Source organism: Oncorhynchus nerka, linkage group LG23 (assembly GCF_034236695.1).
Source record: "Oncorhynchus nerka isolate Pitt River linkage group LG23, Oner_Uvic_2.0, whole genome shotgun sequence".
NCBI classification, from domain to species: domain Eukaryota; kingdom Metazoa; phylum Chordata; class Actinopteri; order Salmoniformes; family Salmonidae; genus Oncorhynchus; species Oncorhynchus nerka.
The window spans coordinates 58672615-58692951 of NC_088418.1; the positions used below are offsets into that span (position 1 = coordinate 58672615).

The 20337-nt window shown below is 42.5% G+C and overlaps 2 protein-coding genes across 3 annotated transcripts; both read right to left on the bottom strand.

Annotated features, from left to right (window-relative positions):
- Positions 1-189: 189 nt before the first annotated feature.
- Positions 190-3537, bottom strand: LOC115107134 (mucin-3B-like). Its single transcript, XM_029630554.2, has 2 exons — positions 1748-3537; positions 190-1637 (listed from the first exon to the last, which is right to left on the bottom strand). The coding sequence occupies exons 1-2, from the start codon at positions 3516-3518 to the stop codon at positions 478-480; spliced, it is 2931 nt and encodes a 976-aa protein (XP_029486414.2). The 5' UTR covers positions 3519-3537; the 3' UTR covers positions 190-477.
- Positions 3538-10666: 7129 nt separating this feature from the next.
- Positions 10667-17344, bottom strand: LOC115107139 (zinc finger protein ZFMSA12A-like). 2 transcript variants are annotated; one of them, XM_029630566.2, is made up of 9 exons: positions 17212-17344; positions 16184-16312; positions 15990-16079; positions 15675-15770; positions 15152-15262; positions 14917-15040; positions 14402-14612; positions 12744-12793; positions 10667-12631 (listed from the first exon to the last, which is right to left on the bottom strand). In XM_029630566.2, exons 2-9 carry the CDS (start codon positions 16229-16231, stop codon positions 11517-11519), a joined length of 1845 nt encoding a protein of 614 aa, XP_029486426.1. In that variant the 5' UTR covers positions 16232-16312; positions 17212-17344; the 3' UTR covers positions 10667-11516. The 2 variants fall into 2 exon arrangements, with proteins under 2 accessions (XP_029486426.1, XP_029486424.1); XM_029630564.2 differs by having other exon boundaries at positions 16184-16386.
- Between the last annotated feature and the right edge of the window lie 2993 nt (positions 17345-20337).

Here is a 20337-nt window from a genome sequence, read left to right on the forward strand (position 1 = left end):
CTCATGGTTTGGTTAATGGTACGGTGACCGAGGAAAGGTTGCCATCAAGTCTCAAATATAACAAAATACTGTTTTGTCAATTTGGAAGGTTTTTGTCTGAAATATAGTCAAATCCAGCTATGATGGATATTGTATCTTAATTCTACTTTAAGATTCCTCAATCAAATGAAAAACAACAATTTTCATGCTTTATGTTGTACGTTTTGGTACATAGAAGTACAAATGTGTGTAGATTATCACAGCAATACAATGTTCCAGTATAAAAGACACATTTATAATTGCCCTCCTAAGATCCATTAATACTTTGTCTTCCAAAACGGTTGTGCAACACCGTTGTCTCAACAACCCTCGTAGTGGCATGAGTAGTGTGTGTATGAACATGTCACAACCTCACTTCCAAGAATGGATTCATTTGTTTGTATGCTTTTCTTGGGATTTGTGTTCCCATGGTCTGTTATGTGGGTATTGTGGTGGGAACTAGTATTGTGGAGGTGGGTGAAAAGACACTGGTCTTTGATAAGGCTGTCTGCCCTGGAGATATGTGGGAGACAGATTTTCTCCACTGGCTGGTGAGGTGTTCAGCCACAACCTTGGGGGAGGTGGGGGTACTTCTGGTTGGAACAGTGGGGGCATCCTTGGCCTTATTGCCCTCAGATCCATGGTGTGACCTGGGACAACCCCCTCTGAGGGCCAAATCGCAAGAGTCCTTACCCTCACATGGCTTCTACAGAAATAGAAAACTATAAATGTAACGGTGACTGCCAGAAAGAGACAGCAGACCACTAGCAGAGCTGTCAACACACTGGCCATCCAATGATAGGGGTCTGTCTGTCGCACTGATGCACCAGTGGGATCCGAGGCTGGGACGGTGTTGATAGAAGTGGGATATGGAGTACTGGGGGAAAGAGTGGGACTAGAGGCTATAGTTGTGGCAGTAGTTGGGCTGGAGAAACAGTCACGTCTGAAGCTCACAGGGCCTACCTTGCTGATGGGGAACTCTGGGAGCATTGCCTGGCTGAACGCAGGGCTAATCTGTCTGGCCTCTGAACTAATTTCCTCCCACATGCGCCAGACCTGACCCACAGGGCACCGTCCCTCGTCACCATCACCCCCCACCTGGCATAGGGTGAAGTTGTACCAAGACACAATAGTGGATCCAGGTGCCAGGGACAGCACGGCAAGGTGGTGGCTGCCAGAGTCATTGAAGAAGCGGGACAGCTTGTCCAGGAGAAGCTCCACCCTGTGGCGCTGGCTGAGGAGGGAGTAAAGGCTCCGGTGAGCTATGAGGCTAAAGCTGTGGCAGGGCTCCGCATGGCTGCGGTGGAGGTCCAAGGTGAGGGGGAGCCAGGCAGCCAGGCCCTGATTGTCCCGAGCAGCCAGCAGCAGCTGCTGAGGGGCAAACTGCAGGTCCACTTCCAGAGGGACACCATGCAGCTCAAGTCCATCCAAGGCCACCCAGGACCCTAGAGTCACAGGAGGGCCATCTATGAACGTCAGCTCCAGGGAGAGGGACTCTGCTGCCCCATCCTCTGGATCCAGAAAGGTCCTTGATGGTATTGTGTAGTGGAAAGGGAAGCCGACTGTGGCTTCCAGAAGTGGGATGGACTGCAACACTTTGGGAGGGAGATTGGAGGGCCCTGGAATAACATCAGTACATATTTAGAAAGACCGTTACATCATGCCAAAGTTCATACAGAGAGGAAGTTATGCATGAGAAATGTGATGTGAAAGTTAGTAGTACACTAACCTGAGGAGGCAGCTGAAGGAGACATGGGTGCAGAAGATGCTCTAAGTACTCCAGTTGGAGCAAGGCCCAAAGACACCTCTCGCATCTCAACTGGACCTGATGAGACTCTTGAAGTTGCGTCATACTCTCTCCAGCCGGTGCTGAGAATCAGTAGGGAGGTCAAAGGGCAGTAACCTGTTATTGGACACACTGTGATTGCTCTGCCCATGCTTGTGATACCTTGAGTCCTGGGCAGTGATTGGTGCATTGATGGCACAGCTGACCTGTTTGTGGCACTGAGGACAGATGCTGGAATGCTGGAGGTTTGCGTGGTTACTGAGATGCTGGGTAGACTTTGGGAAGAGTGAAGGGGTGAGAACGATGTAGCAGTTACAAGCTGATTGGTCTTGGAGAGAAACTGCAAAGAGACGTATTCTGAATTTTTATCTGTTATTGCAGCTGTTTGTGGACGATCCTTGTGTGACTCTGAGGAAAACTGCCTTGAGGTGTCAGTTTGGATGTAAACTGGATCAGAGTAGTGGTCTCTTATCTCTAAATCACAGAACTTTGATGGGAGCGGAGTCTGTTCTTTCTCTGCACTCTGTGACATGAAATCTAGAGAATCGGTGGGAAAAGTCTGAGTGGAGTTACCCAGCGTGTTCTCCTGGGCTATGGACTGGATATACTGAGGGTAAGAGGGATCCTCCTGGGCTATGAACTGGGTATACTGAGGGTAAGAGGGATCCAGACTCTGCAACAGAAGGAGGGAGGATTCTGTGTATAGTCTTTGAACAGCAGACAGTTCTATTGGCCAGAGCTGGCCGTGAGCTGTTGTCCCCAGGATCTCTACAGTTGCCTGTGGAATACTATATGAACTGTCAAAGTTGGATTCAAAGTCAGCCATTGTTGGCGTCATCATGAATAACACTGAATCTACGTATAATTCCGTCCTTGGTACTGAGGTTATTTCAGAGTACAGTTCACTTGTGGCTGGAGCAGCTAATGGTATTTGAGTCAAGGAAGGCTCCAGAGTCATGTTGCTCTCCATTTGCCAGGATTGCTTAGCTGATATTGGCGATAGGAGAGGTACCTGTGATGGTGAGGCTATGGATTGTGCACCAGTATGCTGTGTCTTTTGGCTGAGGTCAATTGTCTGCGATCCTGGCCTGTCACCCAGTGGTCCTGCAGTTATCTGAACACTGTGGGTTTTAGGTGTATGGTCATCTGCTAAAACAGTCACAAGCGGACCGCTGTGAGTCAAAGGCACTCGGGGCAGGTCCTCGTACAGATAAAGAGGTGAGGAAACGTATGTTACAGGAGTTTTGTCAAAGGCTAACTGCCTACCATTTACTCTACTGAGTGTCGATGTTAATCGGTTTAGGTCAACCTGTTGAGGCGTGCTTACTAATCTCCCATTTTCAGATTGTGAAACTGTGGTCACTGACCTCTCTAGATTGAATGGCAACGATGCGGTATGCGATATGGTCTTCTCCAGTTCTAACTTTAAGAACATGGCCAATGAAGGTAAGTTTGGTGTGAGTGTTGAACCCTCCAAAGGTGATGCAGACTTGGTCCTTGATTTCTCAAGAGAAGAGAGCATAAATGTTTGCCTCTGCTGTTCTGTAAGTGACCTCTCGTGTATAAACTGTAGAGATTTGGTCGCTGGTTGCGTCAGCTTAGAGCCAAGCCAGATGTAGAGGTGACTCTTTGTCAGATCCTGGCCTGGGACAGTCAGGAGTTGATGGAGATGAGGCGTGGATGTGTCGGACAATTGAGTTTCAGGCTCTTTCATAGTCTCTGTGATGCCTGTGTTGTTCCCTAGGAAAAATGTATAGATACAGGTCCTTTCAATTATCTATTTTTGTGTCTGTCTTTAAATGTCCTTCAACATGACATAGCAAACAAAAAGTACATTCCCCGACTTACTCCCCTCCCTCTGCCCTTTTGAACTTCTGATTGGATGGGATAGATAGGAGTTTCTACATACGCACACTTGTCCAAATCCTCTCAGATCGTAAAGGGCAAGTCAATGAGGAGGGTTGGAGAGTAAGTTAGTCACAGATGTAAGAATAAGACTTACCAAACAAGTCTAGGCTATACTTGGACTGCCCGCCTTCCAAAGTAGAGGTGGGTAGAAGAGCTGGGCCAGTATCCTCAGCTAGCCTTGATGCAGTCAGGGATCCATGGCCCTTTGAAAGGGGGCATGGAGATTGAGGAGTGCCCTTTGATTGTTTAGTGATGTTGTCCAGTAACCCTGTAGAGAGAATGCTTTCAAGTCTAGGGGTCTCTGATACTAATGAAGGGTAAATACTGTGGAGGCGAAGGGTTTCCAATAATATTGGAGCAGGCCAAGGGGTCTCAAGTAACGTCATAGAGTAGATACTTTGGGACGCCGATATACTTTTCATAGACAAAATAATGGAGGACTGTTTTGGCACTCCCACAGCACTAAGCAAAGACCAGTGAGAAGCTGGAACAATGGAGCTCAAGTGGGAGTCTGTATAAATGGGGTCAGTCCTCTCTGGACGCTCCAGGTTTATTGAAGTAAGCACAGAGTCTGGTCCCACTAGTTTCCCCATAGTTGTCCTCTTCACCATAGTCTTCTGTGCAGATTGGCTTGGCTGTGCTCTTGTGTCTCCAGGTGGGTCTAATGTTAGCTGGGAGGGCTCCATTATAAATGTACGTCTACTGTGCTCTTTTGTCCATGGTGGTGCAGTTTGGACTAGTGTCAGTGGTAGATATCTTTGACTGATGGTACTCTGGTCTAAAAGGTTTATGGTCGGTGTACTTTGTGAAGTCGATGGGTTCATTGTTCTTCCACTAGAATCATACTCTGACAACAAAGTTGGGCTCCTGCTTATAAAGGCTAAATAGACAGTGTTGTGAAGAGCTGAGGCAAATGTTGTTACGCTATGGGTGTGTGTGTCCATGGAAAAGTGTCTGTGTTCTCTGAATGGGAATGTGTATGTTTGCTGTGTCGGAAAACATTTAGTTGAAGATGTCGCGATTAGCTGTGAGTGGATTGATTCTCTGGACATACTAACAGTTGATATCATCTCAGTTTTGGTGGCCGTGTGAAATGTATGCCTCTTCAGTGATTGTGTCAAACACTCTGGGAGGAGTAGGGTTGGTTTGAGAGGCATGGACAACAAATCGTCTCTCGTGCCAGATGGTGGTGATTGCAAAACACCCTCACAAGCAACAGATGATGTTAGAGGGTAACTTGAGGCCTGTGTTAGTTCTAGGTTTGGGGCCCCAGTGTGTCTCTCCAGGATGACTGTGGGGTATGACATCATCAAACTAGTAGAAGGCTCTGGAGCAGGTATGTGTGAAAGCTTCAGTCTGACTGACTCTGGCACCTGTGTTGGTGGTGGGAGAACTACAGTTGGGGTGGCTGTATGATGCAGAGGTTGCAGGCCCCTCCTGATTCTAGGAAGCAACCCCTTGCAGAGAACCCTCCACCCTAGTATGGGGACTCCCAATATGGTGGTCAGCCGACCTGAGGCAGTGCTATGCTCCAAAATCCGGGCTAAGTCTGATAACTGCTCCCCCACCCCACAACCGACCGGCCACAAGAGCTCGGCAGCCTGCCCTCTTCCCAAGGTCCCTTGCCCCTTTCCCTGGGTAGTGTCAGCAGTCAGGGGATCCTGCCTGCACACCCTGGTTTTCTCTCTCTGCAGTGCAGTGGGGCCCCTCAATGAGAGGAGGTGGACGGAGCCAGGAGTCATTCGCAGATAGTCAGCCATTGTGCTGGTCAGCTGTACACGTTGGTCTGCGTCCAAACTGCCAGGGTCCACCTGAAGCATTAGATCAGCCCAGATGACCACCTCCCCCACAGGGCAGACGAGACCGGCCCTATCAGACACACCACCAACCAGGATTAGGGTCAAAAGTATTATTCAATTCGGTTAGTTTATAAAGTGAATTTAAATACCTACATTTCCTAAATTGGAAACTAACAAATTCATAAATTGAACAGATCAACTTTATTTAAAGCTGGAATCCTTAAATGCCATTTATTTACATATAAATTGATTATATATACACCTATTGAATCTTGAAGAATATAACTTATAAGTGCCTAATGAGCTTAGTTCAACTGTCATACCTCATCAGAACTCAAAATACAAACATGTTTTACTCCGTTTGTAAACAATATAAATGTAAACAAACTCTGAATAGCCTTAAAACAGGGTTTAAACTCTCATTTTTATATAATGGATGGCCATTCCTTGCATCTATAGCTCTGTCTATGAATTTGAGAGTGGTTACATTTCTCCAGGCCCATCCCTCAGCTTTTTACCGAAACACAGGCGGGGTGACCGAATAGTTTTATTTTATTTAATCAATCAATACATACAATGCACATGATGAATATAAAATGATCAATGTCCTCTTACTTTATGTGTGTAGAGAGTAGGCTCCCCTCTCCCACTGTTCCATTAATGACATGAAGATGAAAGTAGGTAATGGATACACAGTGGCCTGCGACGGACACTTTAAGAGGGTACTGCCCACAATCTTCCCTCAGAGCCAAGCCAAATAGCTCGCCAGTCTTCTCGGTGAACGCCAACCACCTTGGTATTGCATCATCATTGGCCAAAGAGACCTGAAGGAGTGGATGAACTCTCATTCAGTAACCCTTTTCCTCCATGAGTTACTTAATTATTCTGCCAGGCCTATATGGCCATATTCCATTGTAGTGTAGTCCAGAACTCCCCAGCCAAATGAGTAAACAATGTCCCCACTTGCGTGTTTGAAACAAACATTCGCTACCAAGCTATTGATATATCAGCCTCTAGTTGACATTATTAATGGCCTTGGATTTAAATGGCAACTTTCAGTACAGTCAGCTCACCTGATAGGGCTGTAAAGGTCCCCGGGTGGCTGGCAGAGGGAGTGGAAAGTAGAAAGCTGTCCCAGCTTGGACTGTGCAGTTTGGGAGGCCCTGCTGCTGTCCCACTGGAGGACAAGAGTGTGGTTTCACCAAGCCCTGGGACTTTGACACACATCCCAACAGCATCAAGATACAGAGAGGGGAGAAAAGTTCCAAAAGCATGGACTCCACTTCCTCTGTACCTTCGTATCCAATAAGGAACAACACCCGTTGCGCCAGGTATCCGCTTGGAGGGTGAATACACCGTATCATGTCTCTTGGTCTCCCCTCTCACATTTCCCCCAGTCATCCAAACCGACAAATAAACACATATTCCAATTGAACTTGTGCGAGGATCCTCAGGCTTATGAATACATCTGGTCCAGAAGAATGCAGTAATCAAGGTCCAGGAGAGCAGTGGAATGTTCCTAGCAGGAAGCACCAGTTGAACATGATCCTTCAAGCCGTCCTCCGCATTGATGTCATACCATGTCCTTATGTGTCTAATTACTAGGCTGCCTGGTTACTAGGAAACCAGAAATGCTACCAGGCAGGGACCCTCCAAAGGCTTCTATGACACTTTCAAGGTTGTCTGAACACATTGCTTTCTATAGTTCAGGGTTCCACTTTACTATCATATAGAAAATAAAATAACCTTACATTATAACTGTAACCCAAGTTATGTAGTCTATGTATAGGAAATGCGCCTGTCAGCTCATTTATGTAGACAAAACCCTGTAGCAACATGCACAAGATACAGCCACATCAAAAAGCAGCCCCATCCACCCCTATTCTTCAGCCATGTCCTATTTCATCCCCCTCTTACAGTTGTGATGGATAGAGAGGGGGATGTTGACAAACCCAGGGGGTGACGTCAACGAGAGACTTTCGAAAAAATAAACTATCACTGGGTTTCTCAATGCCGCTAGGCTTTAGTTGTCCTTATTCAGCTCCACTGTGAAAGAATGTGGTCAGGACAACAGTGGTCAGTTTTTGCTCAAAGTCTCTCAACATTTCCCTTTTGACTTTTTCTTTACTTATGGAGTTGAGTAACAGAGCGTTACTTAGCTTAGATTTTAACTGACCAAGTTTCCCTGCAGTGAAAGAATGTTTGGCTTGAGTTGCAAGCTGACCCTTGACAAAGTGACCACCTGGTTCTGCTGGGTTTGGGTTTATGCTGTGAGGTCACACCTGAACTAACTTGTATTTGGTGTCCACTATGTCTGAGCAGGGTGTCTCTTCAGGTAGCTACCTGGATATGGGCCAGGCAGTTTAATGGTTAACATGAGGAAATTTGGCGCACTGGAATCCCAGACCATAATGATTCCTTATAAGGGATGTAACTGATGATGACAGAATACAGCCCAGTGTAGTAGTGCAAAGCTAAAATAAATCAGTAAATCATAAATTCCACTAATATATTTTTCACAGTGTGGTCAACATATGGTTTCACTACAATTGTTTTTGCATTTTAGTCCACATGAGTGTACTGTAATGATCAATTATTAACTTGTTATGTTGACAACACTAATAAACTCCTAGGACTAGAGGGAGGAGTTAGAATATATTCACAAAGTACATTTGGTTTTTCCTCTGAGAGGATAAAAAAAATTGCACATTGAGGTAAGTTCAAACAGTTCTTACCATCTTATATTTGTTTTGCCATATTGATTGTACTTGGGAGTACACTTTGGTATGTCTCAATGCTGAAACATCAATCAAAGAAGTGTCTACTGAACTTGAAGAGAAATACTACAAAGTATATAAAACCAATTAAATATGTGATACAGTATCTATTGAATATTGGAACATTAAAATAGGACTACATTTATATTAAAATGTTACACTGTACTTGCATAATTGACTGACATTTAGAAATAAAATAACATTTTAAGGGTGTACTGTTCTGTCTTTGATCTGTTTTATGAAAATATTGCAAAAACATATTACAGAATTGTACAAGATCCATTTATTTACATAACCATATGATTGTCTCATAGTTTCCATATATGAAACCACAATTAATTTGAATGTTTCACCTTTATTTAACCAGGTAGGCTAGTTGAGAACAAGTTCTCATTTACAACTGCGACCTGGCCAAGATAAAGCAAAGCAGTGTGAACAGACAACACAGAGTTACACATGGAATAAACAAACATACAGTCAATAACACAATTGAGAGAGTCTATAGAGTCTATATACAGTGTGTGCAAATGAGGTAGGATAAGGGGGGTGAGGGGGTGAGGTAATAAATAGGCTCTGACAGCTGGTGCTAAAAGCTAGTGAGGGAGGTAAGAGTCTCCAGCTTCAGTGATTTTTGCAGTTCGTTCCAGTCATTGACAGCAGAAAACTGGATGGAAAGGCGGCCAAAGGAGGAATTGGCTTTGGGGGTCTAGAGTGTCTCCCCCTTTGAAGAGGGGGGTGACCTCTGCAGCTTTCCCAGTATAAACATACTGTTAGGGTGAACTCCAACCTAATTTGAATGAGATATAACTTTTTTGCGTGTAGTAATTATAGTGTAATGCTACATTTATGACAAGTCAGAAACTCGGGAACCTCAGTTAAAATAATGTTAGTTATTTGCGTAGAGCTTCCGATTGGTTGATTCGGACACTTTCCAAGTGTGAAACTCGGGTATCATCTTTCTACAAGTTTCCAAGTTTGACATTTCTGAGTTACCTAGTTCTGACATGCAGCATAAATATTTTGTAACTATACAGTGAATATATGACCATTTTCTTATGTGCATGACCATCCACAAATTTCCATCCACCTATAGTATGTGGTTCCGGTGTAATGCCTTTGCAAAGAGATTTGTTTTGTATGGGATGCGTGTGTGTGTGTGTGATTGTATGTTTGTGTGAGTGAGTCAGTCAGCATGTTAATGGAACCAACTGACTGACTGAATGCAAATCTGCTCTCTCTTTACTGGTTGCCTTGGTGACTTCTTGGGCTAAAGTGAAGTTGAAGATTTATGGTAAAATCTCTGACCACAAATCCCTCTGAACTTTACCCTTATTTGGGTTTCACGTTCATTTCTCCCATATATTCCATGTGGAGAAGACCTTCCTGTGGAGTGGACTCCTTTCTCTGTTGTTCTAAATGCGGGTGTTATGCAAATTAGGTTGGAGTTCACCCTAACAGTACGTTTATACTGGACATTACTTTGAGAAATCAAATCAGTCATTTCCAATGGGAGGAAGAGACACAAGGAGACATTGTCAGAGGTTGTCCACTATATGCGGCAAATTGCAGAAGTCATTATTTTTCAAAGGAAACACCTTCTGTTAACCCTCCTATTGTGTTGCGGATCAATTTGACCCCTAAAATACTAGTTAACCTCTCTTTATCTCCATGAAATGAAATACCTTGTCCTCGTTTTGCATGAATCTAACTTCAAAATGTGGACACACTGATGTGTTGTGGAATGTCTGTGTAGATTTTGTATACAAACATGATGTTGTGGGTCATTTTGACCCAGAGGCTTTCATGTGTATAGATATTTCCACGGGTCCCAAATCAACAAGTGTCTGATGTATAAACTTCCTATGCTTCTTTGAGACCTGTTTCAAAGTCACCGAGATCTCTTCCAGCCATTGTAGCCAAAATCATGGGCAACTGGGCATTTTTATACATGACCCTAAGCATGATCGGATATGAATTGCTTAATTAACTCAGGAACCACACCTGTGTGGAAGCAACTGCTTTCAATATACTTTGTATCCCTCATTTACTCGAGTGTTTCCTGAATATTGGCAGTTACCCATCATTCTGAGCTTTGGCTTGTTTCATTGCACGAAGCAGTCGGGGGCCCTCTGGCGTCCTCTGGTCCACCCAGGACATCTAGGGCAGTCGCATCCCAGTTCTGAACAGTCACCTGTACGATAACCCTGACATCTAGGGCAGTCGCATCCCAGTTCTGAACAGTCACCTGTACGATAACCCTGTAAGCCAGTGCCAGATGGGAGCACACCAGCATGTAATGATTATGAAAATGCTTGACTCAATCATTCATCCACTTTAATGTTTTGGAATGACACAACGTTTACACAAAGGCTAAACGGTTGGCATTTTTAGATGGATATGTTTATTGATATATGAATGCATAACTCAATTACAGAAGAGTAGATTCTGCCGATTATACTGCATTCAACAGAACACTAAATCACTATATCACCATGGAAATAAATCCAGGTGCTGAACATTTAAACAGTTTCACCAAAACTCCATATAACATTACGTAAACAAACAGATGGAACAGCCTCAATATGTACATAAGCCACTCCACTGGTTTTCATCCTCAACTATTATGCAGAGTGATTTTTAAAAAAAGGGCAAGTTCACTATTTAACAACTTAATGTTAGATGGTTCATCACCTTGAAAGTAGACTGGGCCAGGAAAACCTGGAATCTATGGTTCAGTTTTCTTTAAGCAGCCACTAAACTTAAGCTAATTTTAAACACCGCTAACTACAAATCAAAGGGAGTGGTCAATTATGCAATTGTTCTAAACGTAATAGCCAAATCACACAAAATAAATCCAATATTATTGGTTTCACATTAGCATAAGGTAATTTAGCAATTTTTTATTTTTTACATTTCATGGCTGCCCCATATCACTTCCATTGATTGTCAGCTAGTGGGGGCTCAAGTTATCTTGTTAGTTTGTAGTGTCTGTTTAAAGAAAACTGAAGCACAGATTACAGTGTCTCCTGGCCCATAGACTACTTAAAGGATGAGGAATCGTCAAGCTGTAAATGACTGAACTTCCCCTTGAACTGGGAAACAAGGCTTTAAAGTGTTGAGGACATGATAAATTAGTTTGGTACTGGGTGTACTTCCTGCATCTCCACTAATGCCACTATTACAAAAGCTCTACCAAGAAAAGCATATTGTAAATACACACTACATCTTTCAATGATTTTTCTTCATGTGATAGTTCAGGTGTGAACTGCGTTTGTAAGTATTCGGGCAACGAAGACATGAATATGGCCTCTCCCCTGAATGAACTAGCAAATGTTTTTTTAAGCAAGTTCTCCGGATAAAACCCCTCCCACATTCATTACAAGTGTAGGGACGCTCTCCCCTATGCCCACGCATGTGGACCACTAAATGGCTCGACTTAAAAAAACGTTTGTCACACTCTTTGCATTGGTAAGGTCTCTCCCCAGTGTGAAACCGCTGGTGTACCTGCAGATCCCCTCCTGATGGAAACGCCTTCCCACACACAGAGCACATGTAGGGTCTCTCCCCTGTGTGGAGCCTTATGTGCACAGTGAGATTACCTTTCTGAGTGAAACATTTCCCACAGTAGGAGCAGGAAAAGGGACGATAATTCATATGAGTGCGCATGTGATCCTTGAGGCGACGGTTTGTTACGAAGGACTTTCCACATTGGTGGCAATGGTGAGTTCTCGGAAGCTGCAATCCTTTCTTCTTTGGAAGGTGAGACGATGGCCTCAGATCCGACCTCTTGTGGGCTTCCACGTGGTGCACGAGGCTGGGCAAGTTGCTGAAGGTCATTCCACATTTGTGACAGTCGAGCGTTTGGACGACACTGTGACTTTTTTCGTGGGCGTCCAGTTGATTCGATTCGGGAAAGCTCCTTGCACAGTGACGACACTGGAATGGATATTGTGGTGATGTCTTAAAACTCTTCCCGCTCTGTGGACAGATGGACATGGATTCGTTGTGTGGACACTGGTGTCTCAATTTCTCACGCAGAGAACCAAACTCTCTCCAGCATTTGGGGCAGCTAAAGGCAGTGCCCACACATTGCATCCTCTTATGGTTTGACAGACTTGTAAAGAATTTGAATCTATTCCCGCAGTTGGAGCACTTGTATGGATTATCCCCACAGTGAATTTGCTGGTGTTGGACAAGTTGAGACTGATAATTAAAGCACTTCCCACACTGGGGACACTGGTGGAAAATGTTCATGTGTGATGAACTGGAAGTAGATGGGGCACACTCATTTGAAGCTGAAGAAAGGGGAGTCAACACCTGAAACGACACCCCTGCAACTGGGTCTGTGGAAAAATGAATAAAAACATTGACGTTTCCCCTTCCATTGCCCCACAATGGTCAGCTGCAGCTTTCCAAAGGGTAAATGTACTTGACTAAAAGTTTGTGAGGTCTCACCTGTATCACCACCTTGCACGACACTGGTAGGAGAAAGACCAGAACCAGCCCTGTAAAAGGCACAAAACAGAAATGCAAATTGATGACCATTACTAAGTCAAGTGGTAAAGTTGTTTGATGCACTAGCCAAGGTAGCAAACAACAAAAATGTATAAATTAATTCTCACATACAGGGTCTCAAAGTATTCACACCACTTGACTTATTCCACATTTAGTTGTTACAGCCTGAATTTAAAATGGATTAAATAAAAATATTTCTCACCCATCTACACACAATACCCCATAATGACAAAGCGAAAACATGTTTTTAGAAATGTTTGCAAATGTATTAAATGATATACAGAAATAATTCATTTACATAAGTATTCACACCCCTGAGTCAATACTTTGTAGAAGCACCTTTAGCACTGATTACAGCTGTAAGTCAAAACTGTAACCCGGCCAACCCGGAACATTCACGGCCTTCTTGGTAAGCAACTTCAGTGCGGATTTCGTCTTGTGTTTTAGGTTATTGTCCTGCATCTCCCAGTGTCTGGTGGAAAACAGACTGAACTAGGTTTTCCTCTAGAATTTTGCCTGTGCTTAGCTCTATTCCGTTTACTACATAACGATTACAAGCATACCTATAACATGATGCAGCTACCAGTATGCTTGAAAATATTGAGACTGGTACTGAGTAAGTATTATTTTAGTGCCTTGTACATTTATTTAACCTTTATTTAATTAGGCAAGTCAGTTAAGAACAAATTCTCATTTACAATGACAGCCTACTTGTAAAGCCCCCCCAGCCAAACCCTTCCCTAACCCGGATGACATTGGGCCAATTGTGCTCCGTCCTATAGGACTCTCCCGATCACGGCCGATTGTGATACAGCCTGGGATCGAACCCGGGTCTCTAGTGATGCATCTAGCACTGCCTTAAACTGCTGCGCCATTCGGGAGGCCAAGCATGTTTTGCAATATTTATTATTCTGTACAGGCTTCCTTCTTTTCACTCTGTCAATCAGGTTAGTATTGTAGAGTAACTACAATGTTGTTGTCCATCCCCAGTTTTCTCCTATCACAGCCATTAAACTCTATAACCGTTTTATATTCACCATTGGCCTCATGGTGAAATCCCTGAGTGGTTTTCTTCCTCTCCAGCAACTGAGTGGACGCCTGTATCTTTGTAGTGACTGGGTGTATTGATACACGATCCAAAGTATAATTAGTAACTTCACCATGCTCAAAGGGCTATTCAATGTCTGTCTTTTTATTTATTTATTTGGAACCATCTTTGTGAGACATTGGAAAACCTCCCTGGTCTTTGTGGTTGAATTTGTGTTTGAAATTCACTGAGGGACCGAACAGATAATTGTATGTGTGGGGTACAGAGATGAGGTAGTCCATTCAACTTCTTATGTGACTTGTTAAGCAAATATTTACTCCTGAACTTATTTAGGCTTGCCATAAAAAAGGGGTTGAATACTTAATGACTCAAGACTTTTCAGCTTTTCATTTGTAAACATTTCTAAAAACATAATTTCACGTCGATATTGTGGGGTATTGTGTGTAGGCCAGTGACAAAACATCACAATTGAATCCATTTTAAATTCAGGCTGTAACATCTACATTTGGAAAAAGTCAAAGGGTGTGAATACTTTCTGAAGGCACTGTACCTTTTCTGTGCTGACTCGTCCTCTACATCTATGTCATCTTCATTCGCTTCATCACAGGTTTCATCGCAGCCTATAATATCTCTTGTGCTCCCCATTGCCACTAAATGTTCTGTCCTCATAGCCACACCAGTGTCCAGATTGGTACGGTTTAACTGGTCAGGGAAGGCATCAGATTCAATATCTGATTCCTGAGGAATGTCAGAGGAGGAAACTGCAGACAAAAATAAATACGTTAAAAATAAATGTAATATCTGCCAGGCTGTTCTGAATACTTATCTCATATCCATCATTTACATTTTAAACTGTCAAATGGTTTATTATTTGGCTAATCATTCCAAGTTTAAATCCCTTTAAATTAAACAAGAAATGTAAGGAACATGGTGAGAGGAACTTCCTGCACATAAATCAGATTATGATCCTCAGATGCTGTTGAACCATCAATAAACCTTATCTGACCATGTGGTGCTAAAATTACGTGTAAAAAAAAAAAAGAGAGTAATTTTCTATGAACTTACTGTTTGTGTACAATGTTCTGCATTGTTTGTAATTCTGGAGCAGAAACTGGAGATCTTCTGAGTGAGAGAAAGACTGCAGACATTCATCTAGGCCAGAGGAGCCAGCACTCAGCAACAATGCAGTCTAGGGAAAAGAGAGACACAAATAAAATGCCAAAATAGATTCCAGGCCAACTACAGTTATTCATTTGAATGCTGTTGTCTCAAGACTGTCTCACGAAAGTGATTTCTGCACCTGCTTAAAGTCTGGTAGTGTAAGCAGTTCTTCCAATCTAGTGAGGAAGTCACAGACCAGTTCCTGAAGCGCTTTGTCAAAATCAGGTCTGAATTCCTCAAGGAACACCACCTGAAAAGATGGAGAGTCAGTGAGATAATGCAAAAGGAAAATGGTTAGCCTACTTAATGATTGGTTGGGAGACCCTGCATGATCCTACTTTGGGTGCCAAGTCTTTTCTTCTCTCTTGCCAGGGTCTACTAGTTATGACTTATCATACAACAAAATGCAATTTTTCAAGGACATTATTACTAGCTTCTCCCTGACTGTACCATCGATCCAGTCAAGCCATATGGCAGAGACTGCCTTTCCAAACTGCCTCAACTATCTGAGGCGGACTAGACATCATTCACTTTCCATTTTGATTATTAGTTGTGCCGGTTTGTTTAGCTTTTGAAGCAAATTATTATTAAGTTGAGTCAGGCTAAAGAAAATGTTAAAGTAAAACAGGTTCAAGACAAGCTTGACATGAACAGCTACTTACTTGAACGAAGTGTTCACGCTCAACTGGGTCTATAATCAAGCTTTGGGTGAGCTTGGCGAAGTTAGCTTCAGGTGATTCCATGCCTGCATCATAGGACTGTAAAACAATGTGAAAAACACACCGAAACCGGACGGTCATTTTTAGACTTGTTGTTAAAGGGGGTGACAAATGGAACACAACTGTCCATACCAACACACTTAAGGTCTTGATTTAAATGTGGCTGAATTATCAGGGTGTTAATTCTCATGTAAGTGTCCAGCAGGGGAAAGAAAAGTTCAAATCTTGGCATTGTACTATGACATTTGATTTACCAACCTGAACCTGTGCAAGTTGAGAAGACTTTATAGAATAAAGGAGGGTTTGGAGGCTGACAGGGTGCTCAGCAGAAAATCGCCCCAAAGTTACCTGCAAGAAAAGTGGTGTTGGAGTCTGATACTTTGCATAAAACTATTCTCTGTACTTCACCAATTGAAGCGATCCCGTATGAAAGATTAGACAGAATTTCTTACCCTTGCTCTCAGCCCCAAAATAAGGAGGGTCCTCTGTCTGTCAGTCATAAGTTCTGGGACAGTTTGTGTTACCACGGTCACAAACTCCTCTAATTTTCCATAGTGCTTAATGGCCCTCTGTTGTGATACCTGCCACATAAATGCAGACATCAGTCGTAGAGGTGGAACCAAAAGGCGCAGGGAGGAGAGAGGGATGGGGGAATCTATAATGTGAAAAGCACAGTGTGTTACTGTTAGATGGCTAGCTAAATCAATTACGTTTAGCTATGCATATCTAGCTACCATTATGTCATAATAACATTGTCATAACAATCCCAGCAGACAATAGCCTGCGCCAAATTTGCATGTGGACACTCAATAACATAAAAATAGCTAGCTAGCTAGTCAATAACATATTATAAACTGGGTAGTTTGAACCCTGGATGCTGATTGGCTGACAGCCGTGGTATATCAGACAGTATACCACGGGTATGACAAAATATGTATTTTTACTGCTCTAATTACGTTGGAAACCAGTTTATAATAGCAATAAGACACCTCGGGGGTTTGTGGTATATTGCCGATATACAACGGCAATGCCTTGTATCCAGGCACTCCGCGTTGCGTCGTGTGGAAAAGCAGCCCTTTAGCCGTGGTATATTGGCCATATACCACACCCCCTCGGTTTTATTGCTTAAAATATAGAATGGCACAGCTAACTAACGTTAGATATTCAAGAGGTTTTGCTAGAAACCGCACAATAGCTAGCTAGATAGACGGCTACTTCATTGACGTCAGGGTCGTTTTCACTCGACACCAAATGCTAGAAAACTGACCGAAACATGGAGCGAAGACCCGAATTTGTCCAATTAGAAACGCTCGTTTACATGTTCCGTTGCAAAACGTTTAGCTACGGTTTGCTATTATACGACCCTGGTCATAGCTAGCTAGCGACCTGGTTATTACGCCCACCTAGGTTAGAAAGCTAGCTAGCAAACACACAATATTGTATTCTATCTTGCAAGTTAACACGAATACCGTATACATACCCATTATGGCCCATGTGCCAATCAATATCTTAGCTACCTTGGCTAGTGAGCGCCGCATGAGACAGTAGAAAGTAAATCTAGCTAGCTAACGTTACCACCATAAGAGGATGTGAAACCTTTGCCACCAAGTACTATTTTAACATCAGTGTCCAAAAAGTCTTCAAAATAAAAGTCAGCAATTATGCTAAATGTGTAATAGTTAACTATCAAGCTGTTCAATAGATGTATTTATGAACTTGATTATTGCCAATACAATCTGCATTTGAGTTATTACTAACTTTATTTACATGTAACCATTAACTTAATCATTAGTTTAATGAGAGATCTAAGACATCTGTAACAAGGGCATTGTAGACTACCACGAGACATCTACATCATCATGACCATACCATTATAGACCATATCTGTCTAAAATAGTATACCTACTAATCACTTCCTCATGCTGTGATTGTGAATTGAATATTCATAATCAATGGCAGCCTAAGATGTGTCCCTATCAAGGAAAACTATGTAAGGGTAGGGCTTACATTTGTTATATACTTACATTTTTTATTATGTGAGCCACTTGAGCTTCATGGGAGTGGAGTCATAATTCTCTGTGACATGTCAGACCGAGGGACCATAGGGAATTTGGTAATATCTGATAGTTGAAAAGGTATCCACAAATGTGTTTACCTGTGTTGTTCATGATGCCTCCATTGCTAATCACTTTGTGCCAATATAGAGCACGACAGTCACACACACTAAACCCTGTTCATATAACTCACTGTACACTATTCAGGAAGTAAATGCTGATTGCACCCACAATTCTATGAAACTGTATGGAAGAGGGTGAATGTTTTAATAAACCGTGTGTTGTGAGTAGGGTTGCACATTTTGGGGAATATTCAGTGGTGGAAACTTTACATGGGAATTTATAGAATATTTGTATTTATTTATTTCACCTTTATTTAATATATGGTATATACGGTAATATATGGTAACTAATTATATGGTAATTAACGGGAATATATGGGAATTAATATTAATACCACTTAAATGTAGATGTTATTTTGCATTGGATATACAGTTGAAGTCGGAAGTTTACATACACCTTAGCCAAATATATTTAAACTCAGTTTTTCACAATTCCTGACATTTAATCCAATAAATTGGGGGAATTTTGGCTCATTCCACCTGGTGTAACAGGTTTGTAGGCCTCCTTGCTCGCACATGCTTTTTCAGTTCTGCCCACAAATGTTCTATGGGATTGAGGTCTTTATGATGGCCACTCCAATACCTTGATTTTGTTGTCCTTAAGCCATTTTGCCACAACTTTGGAAGTATGCTTGGGGTCATTGTCCATTTGGAAGACACATTTGCGACCAAGCTTCAACTTCCTGACTGATGTCTTGAGATGTTGCTTCAATATATCCACATAATTTTCCTACCTCATGATGCCATCTATTATGTGGAATGCACCAGTCCCTGCTGCAGCAAAGCACCCCCACAACATGATGCTGCCACCCCCGTGCTTCACGGTTGGAGTGGTGTTCTTCGGCTTGCAAGCCTCCCCCTTTTCCCTCCAAACATACAGATGGTCATTATAGCCAAACAGTTATATTTTTGTTTCATCAGACCAGAGAACATCTTTGTCCCCATGTGCAGTTGCAAACTGTAGTCTGGCTTTTTCATTTTTTTTCTCGTTCAAATATTTTTTATTAAACACAAGAATGGTGTATAGGTATAAAAGTGTACAAGTATACAATTCTTATCTAAACATAAGAGAGCAGACAGGAACAACAACACCCAAAGTTCTGGGTACAAAACACAACATACAAAACAAGGACAGGTAGAAAGAGGATAGATATCACCCCCCCACTTATTCCCCCCTATTCCACTGACTGCTCTCGGGTGGCGGGGCCAGCACATGCTGCACAGTTAGATTCAAATATTACAATTGAGAGTGCGTTAAGATGTACAAATTCACAGCGCCGACTGGTCCAAGAGAGGAAAGGCTGCCAGATTTGATCAAATGTTGATAATTTATTGTTCAGAATATATCTAATTCTTTCTAAGTGTACAGTGTGTGCCAATTCGCTGAGCCATAATTTGGTTGAGGGCGCTTCCCCCCTCTTCCAAAACAACAAAATTATTTTCTTTGTAGTCTGGCTTTTATATGGGGGTTTTGGAGCAGTGGCTTCTTCCTTGCTGAGTGGCCTTTCATGTTATATCGATATAGAACTCGTTTTACTTTAGATACTTTTGTACCCGTTTCCTCCAGCATCTTCACAGGGTCCTTTGCTGTTGTTCTGGGATTGATTTGCACTTTTCGCACCAAAGTACATTCATCTCTAGGAGACAGAACACGTCTCCTTCCTGAGCGGTATGACGACAGCTGGTCCCATGGTGTTTATACTTGCGTACTATTGTTTGTACAGATGAACGTGGTACCTACAGGCGTTTGGAAATTGCTCCCAAGGATGAACCAGATTTATTTATTTGTTCCTGAGGTCTTGGCTGATTTGTTTTGATTTTCCCATGATGTCAAGCAAAGAGGCACTGAGTTTGAAGGTAGGCCTTGAAATACATCCACAGGTCTCAAATGATGTCAATTAGCCTATCAGAAGCTTCTAAAGCCATGACATAATTTCCTGGTATTTTCCAAGCTGTTTAAAGGCACAGTCAACTTCTGACCCACTGGTATTGTGAAACAGCGAATTACAAATTAAATAATCGGTCTGTAAAAGTTTTGGGGAAAAATTACTTGAGTCATGCACAAAGTAGATGTCTTAAAAGACTTGCCAAAACTATAGTTTGTTCACAAGAAATGTGTGGATTGGTTGAAAAATGAGTTTTATTGACCCCAACCTAAGTATGTAAACTTCCTACTTCAACTGTATTTACCATATATGGAGACAGAAACAGAAACCTTTTACCTTATCATATGTAGATGATTGTAAATGATTAAATCCTTCCAATAGAAATAAAACAATTTAGTTACGAATTTAACTTTAATTAAATGAGTTGACTTCACATGGGATGATTTCACTGAACAACAAAAGGGAATATTGAATGATCCCCAATGATCCATCGCATCTACCAAAAACGTGTCTTCCTCTCAGGCTTCCATGTCTTCTCCCTGGA